Below are 27,327 nucleotides of genomic sequence, written 5' to 3' on the forward strand. Positions count from 1 at the left end.
AGAAAGGGGAGTTACCATTTTCATTCCGGGAAAGCTCACATTATTAAAAATATATGGAACAGTTAGGGTATGTAAAAAAGTGTTAAGAATAATACACTGAACATAGAGTTGGTTATTAATTTTAAGCTTGGATAGGGTTGTTCACAAAAAGTGTGAAGAACAAAAAGGCAGTGGATTTAGAATCTTCTAAGGAACAGGCTTGGGAGACACACCTACAGCCAAGGGACAGACATTCAAGGGACAGAGGGACTCCAGGGGAGATCTAGATTTTAGTGTCATTAGAGAATGCCCTTGGGGATCTGCAGAAGAGCAGAGTAGGTGTGTGATATTTAAGGAATGTTTGGATTTGGCAGTTCAGAAGTCATTCATAACCTTGAGGGGTAACCCCTGAAGATAATTGAATGAGGAGGGGATTTAGTGGGTTGATAGCTTGAGGCAGATTTGGAGTCTGAGTTTTTGGGTTTTTTTTTTTGTCTTTTGTTGTTTTTACGTGAATTAACACATTTATTATAGGCTAGCAACGTTATGAACGGTGGACCTTGAGTTACTTCAGTCAAACTATAGCATGATAGAAGTGGTGCTGTAGGTTTGGGAATTACCTGCCACCTTTTCAGGAACCACAGAACCAGATCCCCAAAGCTTGTCTCTTCATTTTGTTTTTGCCACCAGAGAAGCAAGTGTACTTGGTGGGCTGGCTGATTTCAATTTTCTTCATCATTTTTCTGAGGGAGGTACCATAATGGGCTCTTATTGACAGACAGTCCTGGCCTTGGTGCTTTTAGCCTTGCCACCAGAGAGGGGGTTCTTATCGTTCTTTCTTTCTTTTTTTTTTTAATGTCTTACATACTTTTTTTTTTTTGCTATGCCTCGAGGCATGTGGGAACTTTGTTTCCTGACTAGGGAATTGAACTTGAGCTCTGTGGACCGCCAGGAAAGTTCTGGATTTTTATCTTTTTGACTAGGAATAAATTATACTGGCTCTTAGCTTCTGAGGAGGTGGTCTAAGACAAGGTCATCTACGGCTAGAGAAGTTTAGCTCTTAGGTTTATACTTTTGGAACTCATTTGCAATTAACTTGGTTTTTGACTAAATAGAAGTTGTCCCTCCCTTTAGTTAAGTCTCCTCCTTTGCCCCACCCCCAAGTAAAGGATTTATTGTGGATTCTAAAACCCTGTGGCCAAATGAGGGTGGAGTTTTGGGGGTTAAGAATGAAAACTTTAGGAAAGCTTTTGGTTCTGGCTTCTGGATCTGAAGGAGAAAATTGAGAAACATCTGTAGTTTCTTCCATGGCTCCCATTCGGCACAAGCTTGGAAAAACCATGAGGCCCTGTGGCACCAAGGTAGGACAGGTTGGGGTGTATAGTCATCCAGTCTCTATGCTCCCTCTCATCCGGCTGACCCACCCAGCCCTGCCTATCTGTGGCCTTTGAAACCCCTCACTGGGTAGCTGTAGGCAAACTGGAGAAACAGATAAGAGGCAAAACTAAAAAAGAATGTTAGGGTTACAAATCTTGGTAGGGCAGATATTCCTTTTTTATGCCTAAAAAAGGAAAAGGGGAAATTAATGGCTGGGATTCTGGAGTAGATAATGTCACTGCTCTAATAAAATAAAGTAGATCCCCTTTGAAGGAGGATATTTTTGATGTATGTGTGTGTTAAATGCTTATTTTAGAATTTCCTTAGGTGGATCTTTGGTGAGTCACTGGTTCGTCTTTACTTTTGACTTAAATTTGATTTTGTTAGCAAGCAGTTGTGGTGAGCATTGTTTGGTAGTAGGTTGGAGAGCAGGGCTGACCTCTGCATCTTTTTCTTGGTGTATTTTAAAGGGAATGTGAGAGAGGAAAATACAGTATCAGGAATGATTGTGTTTTCTTAAAGTCAAACTTAACAGAGGCCTCAGTGGTTTTTCCTTGGGTTTTTCTTCATATGCTCAGTTTTCAGGTTGAGAAAGCAGACTTGGAAGGTATTTCTTCTGATTAGGGATAAATACACTGTGGGCTGCTCTTGCTGCTCTACTTGTTAGTTTTTAAAATTGCTTTTTCCTCCAAGGAGGTGAAAAAGATTGGTTCTTGGTGGGGGAGGGGTTGAAAAAACTTAAGATATCACAATGAGGTCACTGTATGTAAACACATACACACTATATCTATGATATGACGATCTTTTGGGGAGGTATTAAGATCTTCTGGGGAGGAATATTAGGGAAAAAATGTTTTAAAAGACTTCTGTAATAAGGGGTGGGAAAAAAATGAAAAGTAGGTTAAGAAACAAACTGATTTACCTGTATAGTAAAGGTCATAGTCTTGTTGGACCAAAGCTCTCAAAGTATTTTCAGAGTTTTTATTTTTTCATCTAGTCTGGGTACCTGTTTCTGGATGTAGGAAATACAGCACGTATGGAATGTGAGCGTGTGTTGGGAGGGCTACAATCAGATCCTGTTCAAAGGGCAGAGTCAGAATTTTCAGAAGAGAAGCCCTCTTTCCTACTTCCCTGGTGGCTCAGATGGTAAAGCGTCTGCCCCCAGTGCGGGAGACCCAGGTTCGATCCCTGCATCGGGAAGATCCCCTAGAGAAGGAAACGGCAACCTACTCCATTATCCTTGCCTGGAAAATCACATGGACAGAGGAGCCTGGTGGGCTACAGTCCCTAGGGTCGCAAAGAGTCGGACACGAGTGAACGGCTTCACTTGACTTCCTCAGTACCATTTGGCTCCTGCAAAAGTAGGTATAAGTGTCCTGAGGATAGGAATGTGGAAAAATGAGAACATGGCAATAGCTTGGGAACTACTGGATCCAGATCTCATCTCAGGAGTTCAACATTCCTGTTAGTTCAGAGTACACGCAACCTGTAATCGTGGGATGGGTATTGAATGGAAGACAGACAACTAGGGGACTTTGAAATCATTTACTGTCTTTTAAACTGTACCCTTGGGTCTTTTTGGAGTAGTAGAGGACAGGAATGGAACTGTGGGGGAGGGGCTGGGGTAGGAGAAGAGACACAAACACAGGTAGGTAGTTATTTGGGTTTTGCCGTAACAGACAGCTTCCAGAAAAACCCAAAAGAAATTTTTGGCCAACCCAATAATTTGCACTTCAAGATGGATGTTCAGGAAATACACTATACCTAGGCAGATTAAATGCCAATAAAATCATCATTAAAAACTGTGGTCACTGGGGCCTGTTTCAAGTAGTTGGATTCACGCTCTTGGTGATGTCATGGAAACAGCTCCTTCCAGCTTATTACGTGTGTGCATTTCTTCCCAACTCTTGCTTAGTTGGTCACTTTGATAGTGGATTGGCACCACAAAAATTGGCCAACCCTACAAAATAGGGCTTCCTCCCCACCACTTCCCAAGTTGATTGTTAAACCTTTATCAGAATACCACTGAGTAGAGTTTCTAAAAGACAAATGTTGACTGTTGTATGTAGCTTTCCTAAAATATCTTAAACAAATATTATAAAAAAATATGTACTCTGCACTCTTCCTCATGCTCTAATTTGTTTGTAGTTTGATACTACATAAACTATTCTGCATTTAGATTTCTTTCACTTACTATTCATAGAAGTCTTTGCATAGAGTGCTTTGTCAATTTTGGTTTACTTTTAAGGGAAATATATTAAAAAGTCAAAATAGCTTTTAATCATATCTGGCCTAAATAAACCTTTGCTGTTTCCTCACTATAAAGAATTGCTCCTAAACTCTTTCTATTTACCATTAGTTTCTTCCAGAGTAACTTTATGCAAATATGAATGTGTATATTATTTCTTTTTATACAAAATGTGTCTCACATATAATCTTTTCCTGTTAGCTATGGAATTTTTGATCCTTTTTTATGGTTTCAAGGCATTATATAGCTATATCACAATTGAATTAGCCTGCTACAGATGGACATTGGAATCTTTTCAGCTATTTGTTTAAATATACAAAGCTGTCAAAACATGTAGTTATATGCAAGTATAACTGGGATAAATTTCAAACTGCTGTATTAAAGTTGCACTTAATTTTGATAATTATTGCCAAATTGTCTTCCATAGAGATTGCACCCTTTTGTACTTTCACCAGCAATATGTGAGTTTATTTCCCTACAGCTTGTCCAAGGGTCTAGGTGGTCAAACTTTTTGACTGCTATTCTGATAAATGAAAAATGTCATTTTAATTTGCATTTCTTTTAATGTTGAGCATCTTTCCACAGTGCCTATGTCAGGGTTGTATGAAGATTAAATGAGTTGTTGCAGGTAATGACTATATGAGAATAGAGCTAATGGCTTTGGAATTATAACTGTTGTGATGAAATTGTACTCTCTTTTAGTGATAGCTCATTGTCACCGTGCTCTTGAGTCGGTTATTATCTGACAGTTATCTCACTTAATTACCATCACAATCATATATGATCTCTTAAAAAGAGAAAACTTTAAGTTAAGGTTTAGTTAAGGTTAAGTAGCACATCCTGGGTTGTACAATTCCTAAGAATTGCTCTTTCCTTCCCCGTGTTAGTATTCAAGATTAAATAGTAATGGCAAATAAATTGGTTTCTTTTCAACACTTCTTTTTAAAAACAAACCTATATATACTTTATTTAGATTTTTATCTATTTAAATAAGTTGATTTTATGTATTTTTTAAATTGAGGAATAGTTTATTTAAAATAATAGTTTCAGGTATACGACAAAGGATGCAAAATTTTTATAAAGATTATTTACTTTATTTAAAGTTACTATAAAATATTGGTTACAAAAGAAGAAAAAATACAAAAAATATTGGTTACATTGCCTCTGCTGTATACTAGGTCCTTTTAACTTATTCATTTTATACATAGTAGTTGGTATCTCTTAATTCCCTACCCCAACTTGACCCTCCCCCCCATTCTTCTCCCCACTAGTAACCACTAGTTCTCTATACCTATGATTCCGTTTCTGTTTTGTTAAATTCATTCATTTTATCTTTTAGATTCCAGATATAAGTGATATCATACAGTATTTGTCTGTCTGACTTATTTCACTAAGCATAATATTCTCCAAGTTCATCCATGTTGTTGCAAATGGCAAAATTTCATCCCTTTTTATGGCTGAGTACATTCCAGTTTCTATAATAAAACAACATCTTTATCCATTTATCTGTTGATTGACATGCAGGTTGTGTCCATATCTTGGCTATTTAAATAATTTCTGCTATACATTTGAACTGCAAGAACGGGCTACTTTAGCAGGATCGCTTCATTTCCGAGGCGTCCTTGCCCCTCCAGGCCTGGCAGTGCTTGCCTCCGCCTTTAGCAACGTTGTTGCTCCTACACGGTCCCCCTGGGTGGGCGAGCAGGCTGGCTCAGGCTGCCACGGGGGTACGTTTGGAGAGGTCCTCAGGAGGTCTGCGGGATGCAGTGCAAGCTGCTTGGCGCAGGGCTGAACCACCGCGCCCCAGTGATGGTGGGCAGCTCCCCGCCCCGGCCACTGGCCCGCTAGGCGGATTCGGCGCTAACACTGCAGCGGATAGCGTTCCTGGAGGACTAGGAGAACATCAACCCTGAGAAGGAGGCAGTCCCCGACCAGGTGGGCTGGTGGTACTGAAGGCCGGAAACTCGAGGGGTCCAGCACCCCAGAGGCCTAACACTTGATGGGTTGCACCTCTTAAGGATCTTCCTATAAATGATGAGCATATCACTGTTCCTCCCGGGAAATTAAACAGTAAACAGCCTGCCTTTACCATTCATATAGATGAAGCAGAAGGATGCAAAAGAGGCCAACTGAATCTAAAAAAGCAGAAAGTGAAGATGTCTTGGCTGTTACTTTACCAGGACCAAGAAAACCACTGGTACCTCTTGATTACCCCGTGGATTGTAGTTTGCAGTCACCACATACTATGTTCACATCAATTGTATTGGAAGATGAAAAGCCAGGGAATGTTAATGAAGTACCAGACTACCATGAGGATGTTCACACATACCTTAGGAAATGGGGGTTAAATGTAAGCCTAACATGGGTTACATGAAGAAACAGCCAGACATTACTAACAGTATGAAGGCTATCCTCGCAGGCTGGTTAGCTGACGTAGGAGAAGAATATACTACAAAATGAGACCCTGCATTTGACTGTGAACTACCTTTATAGGTTTCTTTCATCCATGTCTGTGTTGAGAGGAAAGCTTCAACTTACGGGCACTGCTGCTATGCTGTTAGCCTCAAAGTTTGAAGATACAGACCCCCAGAAGTAGCAGAATTTGTATACATTACAGATGACACTTGTATCAAGAAACAGGTTCTGAGAATGGAGCACCTAGTCTTGAAAGTCCTTGCTTTTGACTTAGCTGTACAAACAATAATCAGCTTCTTACCCAGTACTTTTTGCATCAGCAGCCTGCAAAAGGCAAAGTTGAAAGTTTAGCAGTGCTTTTGTGAGAGCGAAGTTTGATAGACACTGGTGCTGCTGCTGCTGCAAAGTCGCTTCAGTTGTGTCCAACTCTGTGTGACCCCATAGATGGCAGCCCACCAGGCTCTCCTGTCTCTGGGATTCTCCAGGCAAGAACACTGGAGTGGGTTGCCATTTCCTTCTCCAGTGCATGAAAGTGAAAAGTGAAAGTGAAGTCACTCAGTCATGTCCGACTCTTAGTGACCCCATGGACTGCAGCCTACTAGGCTCCCCCGTCCATGGGATTTTCCAGGCAAGAGTACTGGAGTGGGGTGCCATTGCCTTCTCTGAATAGACGCTGACTCATATCTAAAATATATGCCATCGGTTATCACGGCTGTGGTCTTTCATTTAGCAGTCTACACAGCCATGAGACAAAGCTGGCCTGACTCATTAGTATAAAAGACTGGATATCCGCTGGAAATTCTAAAGCCTTGTCTCATGGACCTTCACCAGACCTACCTCAGAGCACCACAGCATGCACAATGGTTAATAAGAGAAAAGCACAAAAATTCGAAGTTTTATGGTGTTTCTCTCAACTCACCGGAGACACTAAATATGTAACAGTGAAAGACTACCTTTGTTTTCTAAGATGTAAAGCACTCAAAGTATATGGTATACAGATTTTATCTTAGATTTTAATTTTACAATCATTTCTGGGTACAGAAGTTATGGTCAAGTACAAATTATATCTATTACACCATGGATTGCCGCCTACCAGGCTCCTCCATCCGTGGGATTTTCCAGGCAAGAGTACTGGAGTGGGTTGCCATTGCCTTCTCCGTTTAAATGGTTATACTTTGTATATCTTCTGCATGTGATTATCTTATATGTTTGGCTAATTTTAAGTGGTTTCTATCAAAGTATTAATGATGCCAGCTGTCAGGATAATAATAAATTGATTTGAAAAAAAAATCGACTATAAACATTGAGGGTGTATGTATCTTTTTGAATTACTGTCTTCATTTTCTTTAGATAAATACCTAGGAGTGGAATTGCTGGATCATGTGGTAATTCTATTTTTACTTTGTTGAGGAACCTCAATACTGTTCTCCATAGTGGCTGCACCAATTTATATTCCTACCAACAATGTGTAATGGTTCTGTTTTCTCCACGTCTTCACCAACATTTGCTATTTGTGGTCTTCTTGATGATAGCCATTCTGATGTGAAGTGAATTCTAGTTGTGGTTTTGATTTGCATTTCTCTGATTAGTGATGCTGAACATCTTTTGATGTGATATCTTTAGCCATCTTTTATTTCTTCTTTCTGTCTGATTGCCATGTCTAGGACTACCAATACTATTGTGAATAAAAGTAGTAAGAGCGAGTATCCTTGTCTTGTTCCTGATCTTACAGGATATGCTTTCAGCTTTTCACTGTTGAATATGATGTTAGCTCTGGGCTTATGGCTTATTATAATGGCCTGTATTATGTTGAGGTATGTTCGTTCTATATCCACTTTGTGATGAATACATTATTTGGACGTACTTTCTGTTTTACCATGCCAGCAAAGCTTGTGAGACGTTAGTTCCCTGACCAGGGATTGATCCCGGGCCAAGGCAGTGAAAGTGCTGAGTCCTAAGCACTGAACTGCCAGGGAATTCGTACTGTTTGTATATTTTAAATTAAAAGATATTTTAATTTATCACATGTTATCACACATTATTTTGGGTTAATGATGTATTATTAATAACTTGCCATGCAATCACTAGATTGATACATTGAGTAATGACTGCACATTAATTCACAATGTGAATATATGAGGGTTTATTTCGTATTTTCTCTAAATGTTATATTGCATTATGATTTGCTTACATTTTATTGTTGCAATTTGGATTGCATTTATTTTCATTTTCTTCTAGTAAGAAGTTGGATAGAGTTTGATCCTTTTGATTTCCACCGAAGTGAAGTACTTATGCCTGTTCTTTCCTCAGTATTCTATTGAGTCATTTTCCTTTTTAATTTCTCAGAAATTTTTTTTTTCTTTAAGAACAGTAACTATATATCTTGTATTTATCCAGTCTGTCACTTGATTTTTTAAAAATTTCAATATAAAAATTTTTCAATGAAATTTTCACTTTAATTTTGACAATATTTCTCCTACCTTTGTAAGTAGCTATGCATATCAGGAAGTAAATACAGTTTACATCATTATTCAGTACATGGACACAAAACCATACATAAAAGATTTTTATGATAATACTTATCTTTACTAAATATAGTATACTTATTTTTCTTTAATATTCTATTAAAAAAGCATTTGTTACAAAGCATGAAATTGGTATTGGAACTCAGGTTGTGATCAGCAATTTAAAAAGCATATTATGGTGTCTTTGCCTTTCAGAGTCTTAATATTATATGTAGTCAAAGGATTCTGTCTTTTATTATGGCTTGCCACTTTTTGCTCTTGCTTTGGAAGATTTTTCCTATTTTCTAGATTTTCTTCTGTTTAAATTACTAATATATCTGGAATTTTTGTTGCATGTTATAAGGATCAAACATCTTTCTTGTCATTATTAAGAAATTGATAATTTTCTCTGCTGCTTACAAATGCCAGCATTTTAACAATAATATTAAATATTATTGAACTTATTCTCTTAATTTGTTTATTTACCCGGAATGCTTAACTTATTAGTCCTTTTAATGTTAAAATTTTATATATTGCTTTAAAAAAATTGGCTATCTTATTTATTTTTAAAAAGTTGTTATGTGTATGTAATATACATATAGGATAATGTATATATGATATTGCATTTTTGAAATGAATTTTGACATGTTAAACATAGCCTATGTAACCTGTACCCTGACAGGAAATTAGATATGAACTCTGAACTCTGAATCTTTTTTTCTTTTTAGTCAATACTCTTGGTTTTTCTATTAGAGTCAATTATATAATCATTTATTCAATATTTTTATATTTAGATTTTACTGTCTTTCAGGCATTGACTAAAACATCTAGCACCATGTTAAATATAAAGATTATTTTCTATTTACTCCTGACAGAAATGTCCCCTCTTGTGTCATCCTGTGGTATAACTTTGGATGAACACTGTGCGGCAGTCGGGATCTTAGTTTTCTGACCAGGGATCAAACCTGTGCCCCCTTGCGTTGAGAGTGCAGAGTCTTAACCACTGGACTGCCAGGGAAATCCTTGTTTCAAGGTTTACAAAAAATACGGATTAGAGAGGGGAATACTGATTCCTTGGTGAGTTCAGTGTTTCTCTCAGAAGCAATGACAGTGTTCGGGAATTAAAGGTGATTGTTGCACAATATTGTGTATACAATCACAGAATTATACAACTTGAAATAGTAAAATGACGAATTTTATCTTATGGGAAGTTCATCTCAAAAAAATTTTAAAAAGGGATGTCACTACCCACTCACCCTAATGGTTAATGTGTTAAGACAGAAAATGCTAAGTTTTGATAAGAATGTGAACTAATTGTTAATAAAAATAGAAACATATTAATAATTCTTGTGGGAGTATATATCGATAGCCACTGTAGAAAATTATTTGGCCTGTCTCCTAAAGCTGAAGGTGCATGCACATATATTAATACACACACTGAATGATCCAGCACTTCCCTCCACCCCATGTATATATAAGTTCACCAAAAGATAACAGTAATATGTTATAGTGTACTTTGTTGTAGCCAAAAACGTAAAAATGAATGTCCATCTACAGTAGAACACAAAAATACATTGTATATTCAATTAATGAATTACTGTATAGCAGGAGGAATCAATGGATTACAATTATACTTTACAACATGGAAGACTACCACAAACAAAATTTTGAGTAAAAGAAAGTCAGTTGTATAAAGTATGGAAATAAGCAAAAGAAATCTAAGATGCCAAATCAGTGGTTACGCTTTGGTTTTGGAGTGATGATGATAAGTTTTTAAAAATTAATTAAAAATTTTTTTAATCAAAATATAGTTGATTTGCAGTGTAATTGCTGTACAGGAAGTGTTTGTTATATGTATATAAATTCTTTTTTATATTCTTTTCCATTATGGTTTATCATAAGATATTAAATATACTATGTGCGATAATGTAGGACCTTGTTTATTAGATGTAAATTTCTTGGTGGGATTTGGGTACATAGCAGTTTTGTGAAAACTCAGCAAGCTATATAAGTATTTATGATTTATATATTTTTTAATTTATTTATTTTAATTGAAGGATAATTGCTTTACATCAACATGAACCAGCCATAGGTTTACCTATGATGATGTATGATTTTTTTGTATGTGTGTGTCTCATTACAGTTTGCATTGAAATAGTAGGTATTGCTCATTGCTGCTGCTGCTGCTGCTAAGTCGCTAAGTCGTGTCCGACTCTCTGCGACCCCAGAGACAGCAGCCCACCAGGCTCCCCTGTCCCTGGGATTCTCCAGGCAAGAACACTGGAGAGGGTTGCCATGACACCAATTGTGAAAATATTTTACAATTTTTTTTTTAATTGTAAAAAAATTTTATTTTTGAAAAAATGAGTATACCAAAACATTAACAGGCATGGGATTATAATGGTTTCTACCTCTCTTTTTTCTTTTCCCCTTATTGATTTTTTATAAATTATTAGAAAATATAAAAAGTGAAAATAAAATGTTTTCAGGGACTTCACATTTAGTTGCTTTTAAATTGTAAAGTTCTTATGACTCTTCCTCAGGTATCGGAGTAGATTATATGAGTAATTTCTGTGTTTATTTTATAGGCAGATTTTGACAACAAACTGGTAAATGGCCCCAAGTCAGAATCCATGGAATACAGTAGTTGTGCTCATGAGGAAGAACAGAGATTGGAATTGAATTCATGTACCTTAGAAAATGTAACTAAAAATGAAGAAAGTATGACAGGTATTGAAGTGGAGAATTGGACACAAAACAAGAAATCACACTTAACTGATCATGTCAAAGGAGAATTTAATACAATTAAAACAGAAGTTGAAAATTTGAAAAACTCTGAAGATGACAGGAAAAAAATTCTACTTACTGACCTCCTTGAACCTCAAAAATTGTTTGCACAAACTGTAAGAAATGGCATTAAAAATGTACACTATTTACCAACTGAAACAAATTTGTCTTTTAAAAAAATCAACATTGAAGAACTTGGCAAGGCATTTGAAAACAATCCTTATAAATTCCTGAAAGACACCGCAAACCATAACAATGTCATGAGCACCATTGCTTCTAGTGCGAGCTGTGATCATCTCAAGGGGAAGAGTAATGTTTTGGTTATTCAGAAGCCTGGCTTTAATTGTAAGTCTTTCCCAGATCCTGTGAACTGCAACTCAAATAGTCATACTACTATACACAATGAAAGTGATCAACCAAAATCCCTAGAAATTATAGCAAATAGAGAACTAAAAGAAGGATCAACACTTCAACCAAGTCTCCTATCCCTAATGAAAGATAGGAGATTAACACTAGAACAAGTAGTGGCCATAGAAGCTCTCACACAACTTTCAGAAGCCCCATCAGAAAATTCCTCTCCATCAAAGTCAGAGAAGGATGAAGAAACAGAACAGAGAACAGCTAGTTTGCTTAGCAGCTGTAAAGCTATTCTGTATTCTGTGAGAAAAGACTTCCAAGACCCAAACTTAAAAGGGGAGTCACAGAGCCTTCATCACTGTCCGTCTTTGGAAAAGCAAAGCTCGTGCAATGCTGTAGTGTTCAATGGCCAAAATAGCATTTCTAAGTCACACAACAGCTCACCTAGTGACCAAGCATCCACAAAGGCACAGGAAAATTCAACCGTCACAAATTCACTTTTTATACCAAATTCAAATTCATCTAAAACTGATACCAATAAAAATACTGCGCAAGGTAGGATTACTCTTGACAGTTCTAGGAATTTGCAGCAGTTGACCACAATAACTAGCAAATCAGAGTATTGTAACCAGTCACTGGACAACAGCATCAAGGTGGATTCAAAGGATGATTCATCATGTCAAGATTCAGTTCACAGTAAAATAGAAGAAGATGTTGCCGCACAATTAACACAACTTGCATCAATGATTAAATTCAATTATGTGAAACCAGAGGACAAAAAAGTTGAAAGTACACCAACAAGCCTTGTTGCATATAATGTACAGCAAAAGTATAACCAGGAGATGGGCACACCACCACAGAAACCACCTTCCAGTGTTCAAAATAATCAAGGTTCATCAGTAATAAAGCAAAAGAACACAATCCAGAAAAAGACAAAATCTACTCCATCAAGAGATAGACGGAAAAAAAAGCACATGGTCATAAGTTGTCAAGAAAATGACCAGAAAAAGCAGGAACAGTTGTCATATGAGTATAGTAAATTACATGACATTTGGATAGCATCTAAATTTCAAAGATTTGGTCAATTTGGTCCACATGATTTTCCCATTCTGTTGGGAAAAATTCCTCCCCTAACTAAAGTATGGAAACCACTGACTCAAACAAGTTCAGCATTAGAACACAAAAAATTATTTCCTCCACTTGCTCAGATAAAATTTGAGAGATATTATCCTGAATTAGCACAGGAAAAGATGAAGGTTGAACCCTTGGATTCTATCCCCATAATCCCGTTAAAAACAGAATCCACTGGGCAGGCATTTTCAGAAAATGCATATACTCAGGTACAGCCAACAGTGAATGTCAATCAGAAAGCTCATCCTTTACTCCAGCCAGCCTCTCCAACCAACCAGTGTGCTAATGTCCTGGATGGCAGTGACCAAAGACAGTTCCAAGAGGATGTTAAAGACCAACTCATGCATCAGAGACTGCCAACATTTCCTGGTATCTCTCATGAGACCCCGTTACCAGACCCAGCACAAATTCTCAGGAACCTAAATGTAGTATGTTCAGGTGGAATTACAGTGGTTTCTACCAAAAATGAAGAGGATGTCTGTTCATCTAGTGTTGGAACATCAGAATTTTCCCCAATAAACAGTGCACAGAAAACTTTTAATGATTATGCGATGAACTTCTTTACCAATCCTACAAAAACCCTTGTGTCCACAACGAAAGATTCTGAATTGCCTACTTGCAACTGTCTTGGTAAGTGTATGCATGTGTGTTTCATTTTTTTCTTTTTTTTTTGCCTTAATTGCCTCAAATCATTATCAAATAAAGTTTGATTTGTGTTTTTGTATGTGACATTTTGGCCCCATTCATATTCTAGCTAGGATGGACTAAATAATTCTATATCCATTTTTCTGTGGGACCTTTTCTTTCATGCAGCTCAGATAAATGGGAAATGCAACTGGTACTCCAGAAACTTTCTTAAGTGGAAAATTGGAGTTCGCTCAAGCTAGATGTCTCTCAAGTTGTTTATTGTGCACATCATAAGAATGAATCCCTTAATACTTTATCACAGTTTATTCTTCCTATATTCAGAAAAATTTCAACCCTTAGGCCTTTTGTTTAAAATCAAGTATTTTTAAGTTGTACATTTTAAACATGTATGCAGAGAACATAAAATATATATATAACTTAAATAACCATAAGAAAAGTATCTGTGTAACTGCTAATCCAGTCAAGAAGAAAATGATTCATTGGTAGATTCAAGAATGGGTACTTAAAGGACTGATTGGAAGGATGGAGTAAGTATATCATTCTGATATACTTTTTTAACCACAATAGAAAAAATAGTGAAGTATAACAATTACTTTCAGTTCTTGATTATTCAAAGTGCATTTAATATTCTGAAATGAATCCTTCCATTTTTCTGCCCATCATTCAGCACTGTTTTGACAGCCTACCTCATGCCAGGCACCAAAGATAGGCTCCTCTCAGAATGAAGAGCCTTTTAGAAGGGTCGGACAGTCTGGAGGGGTGACAGCGCTGTCTGAGTGGGTTGAATTGGGAAAGAGAGATTCTCAGACCAAGGACAGGAGAGTGTGGTAATGATAATGGCTCAGATTCCAGATCTTTCCCTGCAAGTCTCATAACTGCTGCATCCTTGACTTGTTATATTAACAAAAACCCACCAAAGGGAATGCTCATTATCCCCATTTTATAAGTGAAGAGATTGAATCAGAGAAGTTCATGGCTAGTAAATGATTCAACCGGAATTCAAAGACAGGCAGTCCCAACTCCAGAGGCTGTATTTGTAACTTCCATCCTCTTGCATCAAAAATCTGAAAAAGAGACCTTTTTTTTTTTTTTTAATAAGTCATTAAACATGGAAAAGTAGTCTTTAAAATGCCATAAATATGTATAGACCTGAGCTAGTCTAATTTAACCTTATACATAGTTTCGATAAGATGATTAGCTAGTTTGAAAACTCTTTCCTTATACATACTATCTTGTAACATTGTAGGAATTGAGACAGCCAGGCTTTCAAAGTTTATTCAGTATCTGCAGTGGACCTGGAACTATGTAATAATACACTGTCAGTTACATGTTTTCCTATAATTGTTCCATTTGAGATTATTGTGTTCATTGTGTAGAGATGGGAATTTAAAAAGAAAAACAAAAGACCAGACTCAGAAATCATCCCAAGTGAGGGTAAAGTATCCCAATCATATCCAAGGGTAAAGGATTTCTAAGAAAGTGTTATGTCCTAGCAAAACTAGGGTAGTTAGTGTTCCTCAAATTTACTGACATTTTAGGTGGGGTAATTCTTTGCTATCTGTGTATTTGTTACCTGTTGCTTTATCTGTTGTAGGCTGTTTAGTGGCCTCCCTGGCCTCTTCTCACTAGCTAGCAAAAACGCACACACATACATGCATACAGTTGTCATAACTCAAAATAGTGCTAAATATCCCCTTTGGCAAAACCATCCATGATTAAGAACCATTGCCTTAGATTGTTGTATTGTTTAGTCACTAAGTCATGTCCAACTCTTTTGCAACCCCATGGACTGTAGCCTGTCAGGCTCTTCTGTCCATGGGATTTCCTAGGAAAGAATCCTGGAGTGGGTTGCTGCTTCTTTATCCAGGGGATCTTCCCGACCTAGGCATCGAATCCATGTCTCCCGTATTGGCAGGCAGATTCTTTACCACTGAGACACCTGGGAAGTCCTGCCCTAGATCACCAATAAATAAAAAATTATTCACTGCTATCTTGCTTAAGTAGCCACAAAAATAATCCTATGTTTTATTGGATATCCAATTAAAATGGTAAGTAATAGCCTTCTGATGTAGGTAGACATGCATTCCCCAATGATTCTAGTTAGACATGATTCTCAGAGGCCAAATTAAAAATGACATTTTCTAAGAAGTACTTAATTCATACTCACAAAAACTCAAATGGTACAGAAATGTGGTGCGAATATCTTTTTTTAGAGGAAACTAGCTGTTACAGTTTTTCTATTGAATTAATATTGTTAGTGATTTTAATATTCACAAAATTTTTTTGTAAAAAAAAATTTTATAAGTTTTACAAAATTTAAGGCTTTTAAAACATACTACTTTTACAGCTTGCTTTTTAACTTGGATTTTTCAATGTCTGTAAATGCTATTGTTTTAATAGCTGTATCATATTCCACTGTATAAATAACCCTAAATTTTAACTATTATTTAATTGGAAGATTCCATTTTTCTCTCTTTTGATATTACATATTATTGTAACAATGAAGATTCTTGTGTACACGTGCATTATAAATAATTATGCATGTGTGTAGTAAAATAAATTAGCAGTGCAATTGTTGGGCTCAATTTCTTGGGGGGGCTCAATTTTAATAGGATTCTGAGGCAAAGCTTTTAAGATGTATTGCTCTAGGATAACTTAATTTCGTACCTCAATTTTTATAGGTCTTTTTAAAAGCAGAAGATCTGAGAATAAATGTTAACCACAACTTAAAATATGTTTTTCCTCCTCTGATTCTCAGGAAAGAATGGATTAATTAGGAGCAGAAAAAAGGGATAAGTTACACTCCAGGGCCTGTTGTCCCAGTTTTTAATTACTAAAGCTTACCAAAATCTTGTCAAGATTCATTGTTCTGAATTTAAAAAAAAAAAAAAGTAAAACTAGCTCTTCCGCGCCCCTATGCAATTCTGTAAAGCTTTGGGTCTAATAATCTTGTTCCTTCCACAGATCGAGTTATACAAAAAGACAAAGGCCCATATTATACACACCTTGGGGCAGGACCAAGTGTTGCTGCTGTCAGGGAAATCATGGAGAATAGGTGAGGAAATATGCTTCCCTGTTAAAATCATTGATTATTGGGGACCTAACTCAATGCAGAGATATACTTTCTGGGAACAAACAGGAGGTGAATGGAAAACCTTCAGGAATATGAGTTGGATGTTTCTTAGCACCCAGGAAAAGCCCAGTGTCCTGGTGTTCCTGCCAAGTCATTCACATGAGCCATTGGGAACTCAATAAAGACCCTCACGAAGCAAGGCTGTCTTTGTTAAATGCAGACATACTTATTTTCCTGTTACTGTATAATCATAGAAATAGTTAAAATTACCTTTGTCAACACTACATTCACATTGGTTTTGCTTGTCTTGGAGCCAGGCCATTTTTTAAAAAAGTGATCCTTAAGGACAAGTAAATAGAACTGGACAACAAAAATATCTGCCACACACAAGTACATTTTTAACAAAGTTATTATTATGAGGAGTGTTTGATTTTTGTGCTTCTGTAAATCTTATTCCCATAACGATGTTAAAAGTTTATTTCAATGATTTTCCATTCACTGTGTTTCATACTTAGGTATGGTCAAAAAGGAAATGCAGTAAGGATAGAAATAGTAGTGTACACGGGGAAAGAAGGAAAAAGCTCTAATGGGTGTCCAGTTGCTAAGTGGGTAAGTATTTTGTACTTATACATTTTCCAAAATGGATTTACTCTACATAAAAACTAAGTCAGTAATTTTTTCCATGAAAACATGGACTAGGAAAATACCCACTTCCCTTATTCCCAAGGAAATAAGGAAGCTATCTGTCTTAGCCTGGGCTTTTTATATTAATGAACAAAAGGGTATGGCATTCCTAATCTGTATGTAGTGATCTAGAGTCATCATTCTTACCAGGTTTTTTTTGTTTGTTTGTTATTGTTGTTACTTTTTAGAGAGTGTAGAGTGCTCTTATAATTAGACAGCATAAATAAATAGTAAGTAAATATATATGTATGTGTTTTACTTGCTCAGTCATGTCTGACTCATTGCAACCCCATGGACTATAGCCTGCCAGGCTTCTCTGTCCATGGAAATCTCCAGACAAGAATTCTGGAATGGGTTGCCATTCCCTTTTCCAGGGGATCTTCCCAAACCAGGGACTGAACCCAGGTCTCCTGCATTGCAGGTGGATTCTTTACTATCTGAGCCACCAGGGAAGCCCAAGAACACTGGAGTGGGTAGCCTATCCCTTCTCCAGGGGATCTTCCCAACCCAGGAATCGAACCAGGGTCTCCTGCATTGCAGCCGGATTCTTTACCAGCTGAGCTACCAGGAAAGCCCATTTGTTTCATGGGGCCACCTTAATGAAGGTCATGCAGTATTGAAGGCAAAATCAAAAATTTTACAATATATTTCCAAAATTATTTCTATAACTACTTTGAGTTTTCTAAAACTGTGGTGCTATCAGAGGTAAGAACTGGATTTAGCTTCTTTTGAAAGTTCTCGACAGAGAAACAATGTCATTACCTGCCTAGCCAAATGTATATTTTCAGGAAGATATTCACATTTACAAGTATGTTGATCAGTTTCTTTGGAAATTTGCACTAAAGGATCATTTGAGATCCTGTCCTATCATTTGTTTGTAATGACGACTATCATGATGATAATAAATAATAACAGTAACCACTACCTTTCATTAAATATCAGGCACCATGTTAAGTACTTGACATACATTGCCTCATTAATCCCCACAGAGGGACTCTTAAGATTTTGGAAAAATAAAACTCATTATTTTTATGCCCATTTCAGAAGAACAAAAAAACATTAAAAAAAAAAAAAAAAGAGGGTTTGGACCTGGCTATTCCTGAAGCAAGACGATTGGTGCACCTGCATCTCTTCTAGAAAACTGTATGTCTTTGTTTTGTTTTTGTTTTTGATCTGGCATGTGGGATCTTAGTTCCCTGACCAAGGATCAAACCTATGCTCCCTACAGGGGGAGCACAGGGAATCCTAACCGCTGCACTGCCAGGGAAATCCCTATCTTGGTTATTTTTCAACCAACCTCTGGAAGGTGACAGCAGTGATAGCACGAGAACTGGGCGTGAACACTAAGTGTGTTAGAATACTTCCAGTTTCCTCAGTCTATTTGGAGTGCATAGTCTTGTCAAAATATCAAGTGATTCTCTGCACATATAACACTACTCCAGACAGCGATGTAAATCTTTGTAGCACCCCTGAAGGCTCCCTTTGCCTGCTCCCCATTGGTAACTCCATGTATAATAACCACTATTTTAACCTCCATGTCTATAAAGATCTTTTAGATAGTTTCTATAGAATTAGAGCCATACAGAATGTACTCTTTTGTATCTGTCTCCTTTCCCTCATCATCTATAGAACATGGGTTCAATAGTTGGAGATACAGAAATCATGTGATACTACGAATTGACTTGATAATAGAAAATATATTTTAGGATGGGGAGACGACAGGAGCCTGCATCTCTGATACCAGTAGAACTGCTGTACGATCTAGTTTCCTGATCAGGGATTGAACCTGGGCCCCCTGTTTTGGGAGCTCGGAATCAACCTCTGGGCCATCAGGGAAGTCCCATCCTCAGGCTTCTTAAACCTGGATTTCTCTAACATAACAGAATTTTTTGGTTTTCACGTCTTTAAAACCTATTAGGAAGTTTTCTGTTTTGTGCAGTAGAATTGAGTCCCAAATAAGATACCTGCCTTTAATTTGTTCAGTGTGGGTGAATTTGGAAGATAAATAGAATTTTAGGATGAGAAAGGTAAGTGAAGGAACTTGTATTTATTGAGAACTTTTCATTGGCAGGCTCCAGGCTAGATACTCGGGATACAAGTGTGAATTAAAGTTTATCAGTCATTTCATTGTGTAGATGGGAAGAAACTGGCCCTGAGACATATCAGCTATCACAAACACATTTTGGACTAAAGTTCGCTTACTCTGTAGTAACACGAGTATTTCCTGGAGTCATCTTGCTTCTCAAGAACTAAAATTTTCTGAAATGCTCCCTAGAAGTGTAGAATTTTCCCTGATGCTTCCTTCATGTTAGTGTTTGAGGTGACTTGGAGCGGGATGATGTCAGTGTTTGTGAAGTCCTGTTTCCCAAGGATCAGCTTCTTGTCTTGCTGTGTACACTCCTGTCAACTCAGCTGTGAAAGTTACATGGTTTTCCACAACATAAACCCAAACAGGTCAATCACCGCATGTAAGAGTTTTGATGAAGATAAACCTAAACACTGTTTCACTTCAGTTCAGTCGCTCAGTCGTGTCCAACTCTTTGTGACCTCATGAATTGCAGCACGCCAGGCCTCCCTGTCCATCACCAACTCCCAGAGTTCACTCAAACTCATGTCCATCGAGTCGGTGATTTAGTGATTTTTATATTTTATTCACTCTTGAAAAAGTTGTTGTTTCAAAACATTTTAAAGTAATAAATAATACACATTGTCCATTTTTTTCTGTTGCGTTATTTGGCTTCTATTGATTTTTATAGAAGGTTCTTTAGAAAATTAACCATTTGTGATAAGTTGCAAATATGTTTTCTGTTTGCTTTTTTTGTTTTTTGTTTTTTGTTTTTAAATTTGGGGGATCTTAGTTCCCTGACAAGCGATGAAACTCAAGCCCCTTTCAATGGAAGCATAGTCTTAACCACTGAACAGCCAAGGAAGTCCTTCTTTGTCATATTTTTTTAACATTCTGAATTTTAAATGAGATGAAAATTTAAGTTAAATTTTTAATGAAAAACTTTGCTGTTATGGCTCTGCTGCTGCTGCTGCTGCTGCTAAGTTGCTTCAGTCGTGTCTGACTCTGCGACCCCATAGACGGCAGCCCACCAGGCTTCCCCGTCTCTGGGATTCTCCAGGCAAGAACACTGGAGTGGGTTGCCATTTCCGTCTCCAATGCATGAAACTGGAAAGTGAAAGTGAAGTCGCTCATTCGTGTCCGACTCTTTGCGACCCCATGGACTGCAGCCCACCAGGCTCCTCCGTCCATGCGTCTCCAGACAAGAGTACTGGAGTGGGTTGCCATTGCTTATGACTTTAGTGTATCTTAATTAGAAAAACTTTTACAACCTCTAGCTTATAAATATTTTTCACATTTTCTTTTTATAATATTTGAATGGTTTCATTTTTCTTTTTTTATTTCATTTTCATACACCTACTTATTTTATTCCTCTTGTATGTAAAATGTTAGTCACAACTTATGTTTTTTCAACTGACTACCCAGTTAAACAACACTACTTACCTAAATAATTGTTCATCTACTTCCTATTGATATATTTGTTCATATTTAGATTTTGTATTCTACCACATTGTTATGTTTCTCCTGCATCATAATCAACTTATTCTGATTATTTGGGTTTAAAAATGTATTTCATATCTGATAGAGCTAATCCTTCAGCAATTTCCTGACTCTTCTTGCCTTGTTTATTTTTCCATATGAGTTTATAATCACCAGTGTCTTTGTAATAATAAATTTCTTTTGATATTTTGATTGAAATCATTGGCGAGAGAATTTGGAGAATTTACATTTTTGACATTTAGTCTTCTGACCCTACATGCTATCCTTTTCTGTTTGTTGATGTCTTTCTTTGTCCTTCTGTAGTGTTTTTTTCCCCATAGTTTACATGATTCCTGTTTTTCAATTTATTTCTCTTGTGTATCTCAGGTGTACAATCATATAATATATAATGACAAATTTATATTCCCCTTTAAAATTTAAACTAGTAAATTCTTTTTTTCATTTAATATGCTTATTCTAATAAAGTAATTCCAAATTTAAATTTACTTATCTTTTTCCTCTTTTTAGTAGAGACCTTCCAGAGTTTTCTCCTTAAGGGTCATCAGGGAAGGCCTCTTTGGGAGAGAACTTTTAAGCTGAGAACTGAGTGACAAGAAGGAGGCTTGTATGCAAAGAATACCCCTAAGAGCATAAGGAAGAACATTCCTAGTCAGAGAAAAAAGCAGGTACAAAGGTTGAGGGAGACAGTACATTCTTTAATAATCAGAAATCTAGTGAAGTAAAGGAGGTAGAGAATGGAAACAAGTGAATGTGAACTGTTGGCAGAAGCAATAGCCTAAATGGTTTTATTAGGCCATCGTGAGTTTTAGTCCATGAATATGAAATCTTTCAAGTATTTTAACTTGGGATATCTTAAAATCCCTATGACTTCCCTCGTGTTCCAGTGGTAAAGAATCTACCTGCAATGCAGGAGTTGCAGGAGACCCGGGTTTGATCCATGAGTCGGGAAGATCCCCTGGTGGAGAGCATGGCAACCCAATCCAGTATTCTTTTAACTGTTAATTAATTTATTTGGCCGTACCAAATCTTAATTGGGGCACTTGGATATTGAACTCGGGCCCCCTGATTTGGGAGCATGGAGTCTTAGCCACTGATCCACCAGGGAAGTCTCCACTCCAGTATTCTTGTCCACAGAATCCCATGGCCAGAGGAGTCTGGTGGGCTACAGTCCATGGGGTCTCAAAGAGTGGGACACAACTTAATGGACTGAACATGCACGCATGCACACACACACACACACATGTTATCTATCTGGTTTATGTTTTATAAAGAGCATTCTGAGAAGGAAATGGCAACCCACTCCAGTATTCTTGCCTGGAAAATCTCATGGACAGAGGAGCCTGGTAGGCTACAGTCCACAAGGTCGAAAAGAGTCAGACACAATTTCACTTTCACTTTTAAGCTTATTTAAGTATTATTATTGATGAGCTTTATTGTTGGTGCTTTACAGATTACTCAGATTTAGTAGCTCTGAGCGACAAACATTTATTATCTCATCAATTTTGTGAGTCAGAAATCTGTCTGTGGGAACTTAGGAGGGTGCTTCCAGAAGAGGGCTTCATCAGTTCAGAACTTGACTGGAGAGGAAGTTGCTAGAGTCTACTTCCCATGTCATTTGCAGGAGGCTTTAGTTATATTGTTTATTTGGATATGTCAGGTCTTAGATGCGGCACTTGGGATACTTGTTCATGTGGAATATTTCATTGCAGTGCTCGGACTCTCTAGTTGTGGCATGAGGACTTAGTTGTCCCATAGTTCCCTGACCTTTGATGGAACCCAGGTCTCCTGTACTGCAAGGCGGATTCTTTTTTTCCCCCCAAACTTTGAACTTTTTATTTTGTGTTGGCATATAGCTGATTAACAATGCTGTGCTAGTTCCAGGTGAACAGCAAAGGGACTCAGCCATACCTATGTGTGTATTCATTCTCCTCCAAATCCCTCTCCCTCCAGCCTGGTGCATGACTTTGAGCAGAGTTCCATGTGTCATGCAATAGGTCGCTAGAAGGATTCTTAACCCCTGGATTGCCAGGGAAGTCCCAAGACTCACTTTCTTATCATAGGACTTCTTAAGTGTTTTCTCAGTCATAGCAGTTTATTTTTCCCCAGGGTGAGTCAATCAAAATATAACAAGGAAGCCACAATGTCATTTATGACATTAACCTCAGAAGTTGCTGCATAGCTGTCCCTTATTTAGTGTAGGAGAGGACTATGAGGAGACAAAATATTAGGTGGTGGTGATGATTGGGGGCATCTTGGAGAGAGGCTATTCATAAAATTCAGTATCACTTCTTCACTAAAAATATCAATATGCTAAGTGAAAGTGTCAAGTCATTCACTTGGGTCTGACTCTTTGCAACCCCATGGACTGCAGCCCGCCAGGCTCCTCTGTTCATGGAATTCTCCAGGCAAGAATACTGGAGTGAGTAACCATTCTCTTCTCCCGGATATCTTCCCAACCCAGGAATAGAACCCATCTCCCTCACTGCAGGCAGATTGTTTAGCTTCTGAGCTATCAGGTAAACCCGCATCAATATGTTTAAGATACTACATTGACATTATAAAATGTAACTATCTTCCTTAGCTCTAGCTTCTCAAAAAGGCAAAAAAACGTTAATCTGTAGATCTTAATTCACAAAATAATGCTGTTAAACACCAACATTCTTCATTATGGAATATTTCAAGAAAAAAGGTAATAAAGTTAGAGTTTACCTATAATTATAAATTGAATACACATCAAGCTACTACCTGGAGAAGGAAATGGCAACCCATTTTCCAATATTCTTGTCTGAAAAATCCCATGGACAGAGGAGCCTGGTGGGCTACAGTTCACAGGGTCACAAAGAGTCGGACGCAACTGAGCACACAAGCTACTACCTGGTGAAAAATACAACATTGCTAGGTTCTCAGAGACCCTAAGAACCATCTCCCCACCTTTTATATTTCCTTATGGTACGGTTACTGTGCTTTTGTATTTTGCCCCTACATCATACCTTGCACATTTGTAGAAATAAGGAGTAAGGATTGGTTCCCAATATTTGACACTGATAATTTACATAGGTTTGTTAATCTGTATCTGTTTGATATTTTTTTACTTACTTGCTTTTAAGTAACAAAGCATGAGGAGAAGGAAATGGCAACCCACTCCAACTCCAGTATTTTTGCCTGGGAAATCCCATGGACAGAGGAACCTCGGAGACTACAGTCTATGGGATCTCAAGAGTCAGACAAGACATAGCAACTAAACCAGCAAGGCATGAAGGTATACTCATGGCAGCTGGCTTCCCCTTGACTAAGTGATCCAAAAGAGCAAGGTGGCTGAGTTAAGTGGTAGGATTTTGGATGATTCTTCCTTTTTTTCATCCCTTCTCTAGAATAACAGTAATGCAAAAAAAAAAAAAACAAAACAGTAATGCAGTTCAGTTCAGTTCAGTCACTCAGTTGTGTCTGACTCTTTGCGACCCCATGAACTGCAGCACGCCAGGCCTCCCTGTCCATCACCAACTTCCAGAGTCCACCCAAACCCATGTCCATTGAGTTGGTAATGCCATCTCCAACCATCTTATCCTCTGTCGTCCCCTTCTCCTCCTGCCCTCAATCTTTCCCAGCATCAGGGTCTTTTCAAATGAGTCAGCATCAGGTGGCCAAATTATTGGAGTTTCAGCTTCAACATCAGTCCTTCCAACGAACACCCAGGACTGATCTCCTTTAGGATGGACTGGTTGGCTCTTCTTGCAGTCCAAGGGACTCTCAGGAGTCTTTTCCAACACCACTGATAGAATTTTTAGGTTGCATTGCAGAATTTATATATATATATATATATATATATATAGTATTGCCTTAAACTTACTTTTCATCTTGCATACTTTACATTTATCCTGTATTTGATATTAAACATTAACCTAAATCAAGCATTTTGTGATTTGATGTATATTTTCTCGTGTGTGTGCAGACTTACGTGTGGTAATAGTGGTTGAATTCTTTTTAAGATATTTATTTGTTAATTTTTTATTTGGCTTCACTGGTCTCAGTTGCAGCATGTTGGATCTAGTTCCTCAACCGGGGATCCAACCCAGGCCCCCTGCACTGGCAGCATGCAGTTTTAGCCACTGAACCACCAGGGAAGTCCCTAGTGGTTGAATTCTATCCTACTTTTATCATTCTGCACTTGCCTTCTTTTCTTGAAGGGAGTTGTTAGGGTTAGGTCACACACAGGAAGCCTAACAACATATTCTAACTGGGAGCAGAACTTTCTAAGCCAATCTCACTATATTTTGCGTTTGTTCTTAAAAACAGTTTTAATCTTTTCTTCAAAATCTTTCTTCTTTGCTAGGTGGTCTTTAACACTTTCCCATAATTGTTAATTTTTGACAGACGTTTCTAACTCTTCCTTCTGTCATTTTGTGTCTTGGCAGGAAGTAGTTATATCTTCTTATTCAGTAAATTTTGATGGAAAGGGCAATATAGTTTCTTTAATATACTAAGCTCTGTTAATGCCCTTTACTATAAATGACTCAAATGCTGAGAAATTCACACCAGGCCCAACCAAGTTCATGGGTTTCCCTACCTAGGATTGTTATTAGTCAGTAGAGCAGGTGTGACAATGTGTACTACTGAATGTTTTATTGCCTACTTGGGTGTGAAGTGATCAGAGTTTTTAGGGTGTTTTGTAAATGAAGCTGATGTATCTAAAGGTTTTAAAACCATCTTGCCTTGATTTAAACACATATCTTCAAAGACTTCCCTTTTTATGAATTCCTTTCTTCCAAGATTTTGACTCTTAACCTGCCTTGATTGTCTTCAGGCTACACCACAGTGCTGCTTATGTCTGTGCCCAGATCAGGCACTCTATGTGTATTACCATGTCAGAATAATAAACAGGCAGTCATGGGCTGGCTACTATCTGCAAAATCTTGCTAATGTGAAAAAAACCATTTAATACTTCAGTGATTAAAATTGGGCAAACACCAGAGGGGTTGGTACTGACTTACTTTTCACTGTTCTTTCTTTTTTTGTTATAAAACATTTTTCTTCACTACTGTTTACCAATGTACCGTTAGAACTACTTTTATGTTTGCTTACTTGTTTATAGTAAGATCAAATTGCCAACGTCTGTTGGATCAAAGAAAAAGAAAGAGAGTTCCAGAAAAACATCTACTTCTGCTTTATTTACTAAACCAAAGCCTTTGACTATGTGGATCAGAACATATTGTGGGAAATTCTTAAAGAGATGGGGATACCAGACCACCTGACCTGCCTCCTGAGAAATCTGTATGCAGGTCAAGAAGCAACAGTTAGAACCAGACCTGAAACAACGGACTGGTTCAAAATCGGGAAAGGAGTATGTCAAGGCTGTATATTGTCACCCTGCTTATTTAATTTATATGCAGAATACATCATTCGAAATGCCTGGCTGAATGAAGCAGAGAGAAATATCAATAACCTCAGATGCAGATGACACCTTCCTTATGGCAGAAAGCAAAGAAGTAAAGCGCCTCTTGATGAAAGTGAAAGAGGAGAGTGAAAAAGTTGGCTTAAAACTCAACATTGAGAAAACTAAGATCATGTCATCTGGTCCTTTCACTTCATGGAAAAATAGATGGGGAAACAATGGAAACAGTGACTGAGTTTGTTTCTGGGGGCTCCAAAATTACTGCAGATGGTGACGGCAGCCATGAAATTAAAAGATTGTTGTTCCTTGGAAGAAAAGCTATGACCAACCTAGACAGTATATTAAAAAGCAGAGACATTACTTTGGCAACAAAGTCCATCTAGTCAAAGCTATGGTTTTTCCAGTAGTCATGTATGGATGTGAAAGTTGGACTGTAAAGAAAGCTGAGCGCCAAAGAATTGATGCTTTTGAACTGTGGTGTTGGAGAAGACTCTTGAGAGTCTCTTGGACTACGAGACCAAACCAGTCAATCCTAAAGGAAATCAGTCCTGAATATTCTTTGGGAGAACTGATGGTGAATCTGAAACTCCAATACTTTGGCCACCTGATGTGAAGAATTGACTCATTTGAAAAGACCCTGATGCTGGGAAAGATTAAAGGTGGGAAGAGAAGGGGACGACAGAGGATGAGATTGTTGGATGGCACGACTGACTCCATGGACATGAGTTTGAGCAAGCTCTGGGCATTGATGATGGACAGGGAAGGCTGGCTGGCTACACTCCATGGGGTCACAAAGAGTGAGACACAACTGAGTCACTAAATTGAACTAATTGACTTGCTTATAGAATTCATTTTTTAAGGAAAGTTTTTATTGAACTGTAAAATACACAAAACTACACAAATCATAAGTGTGCAGGCCACTGAAGTTTTACAAAATCAAATCATCTAGGTTAAGAAATAAATCATCACACCAACTCCAGAAAACCTCTCATGCATCCAATCACCACCATCCCTCCAAAAATGGGGTTGAAGTTCATTAGCTATAATATATAGGACATATTTAAATTATTATTTTTTTTTTTACTTATTTTTTTTACTGGGGCTTCCCTAGTAGCTCAGACTTTAAAGAATCTGCCTGCAATGCAAGAGACCCAGTTTCAATCCCTGGGT

The 27,327-nt window shown here is 37.6% G+C and overlaps 1 protein-coding gene and 1 pseudogene across 3 annotated transcripts in view; both read left to right on the top strand.

Annotated features, from left to right (window-relative positions):
• Positions 1-27,327, top strand: part of TET1 (tet methylcytosine dioxygenase 1) — a 135,784-nt gene that overhangs the window by 74,771 nt on the left and 33,686 nt on the right. For all 3 annotated transcript variants that reach the window (XM_027530769.1, XM_027530770.1, XM_027530771.1), the window contains exons 4-6: positions 11,112-13,428; positions 16,411-16,501; positions 17,035-17,128. In XM_027530769.1, the coding sequence (XP_027386570.1) occupies positions 11,112-13,428; positions 16,411-16,501; positions 17,035-17,128 (2,502 nt within the window). The remainder of the gene's footprint in view (positions 1-11,111; positions 13,429-16,410; positions 16,502-17,034; positions 17,129-27,327) is intronic.
• On the top strand, positions 5,017-7,322 carry LOC113885450 (annotated as a pseudogene).

This window comes from Bos indicus x Bos taurus, chromosome 28, assembly GCF_003369695.1.
Source record: "Bos indicus x Bos taurus breed Angus x Brahman F1 hybrid chromosome 28, Bos_hybrid_MaternalHap_v2.0, whole genome shotgun sequence".
Taxonomy (NCBI): domain Eukaryota; kingdom Metazoa; phylum Chordata; class Mammalia; order Artiodactyla; family Bovidae; genus Bos; species Bos indicus x Bos taurus.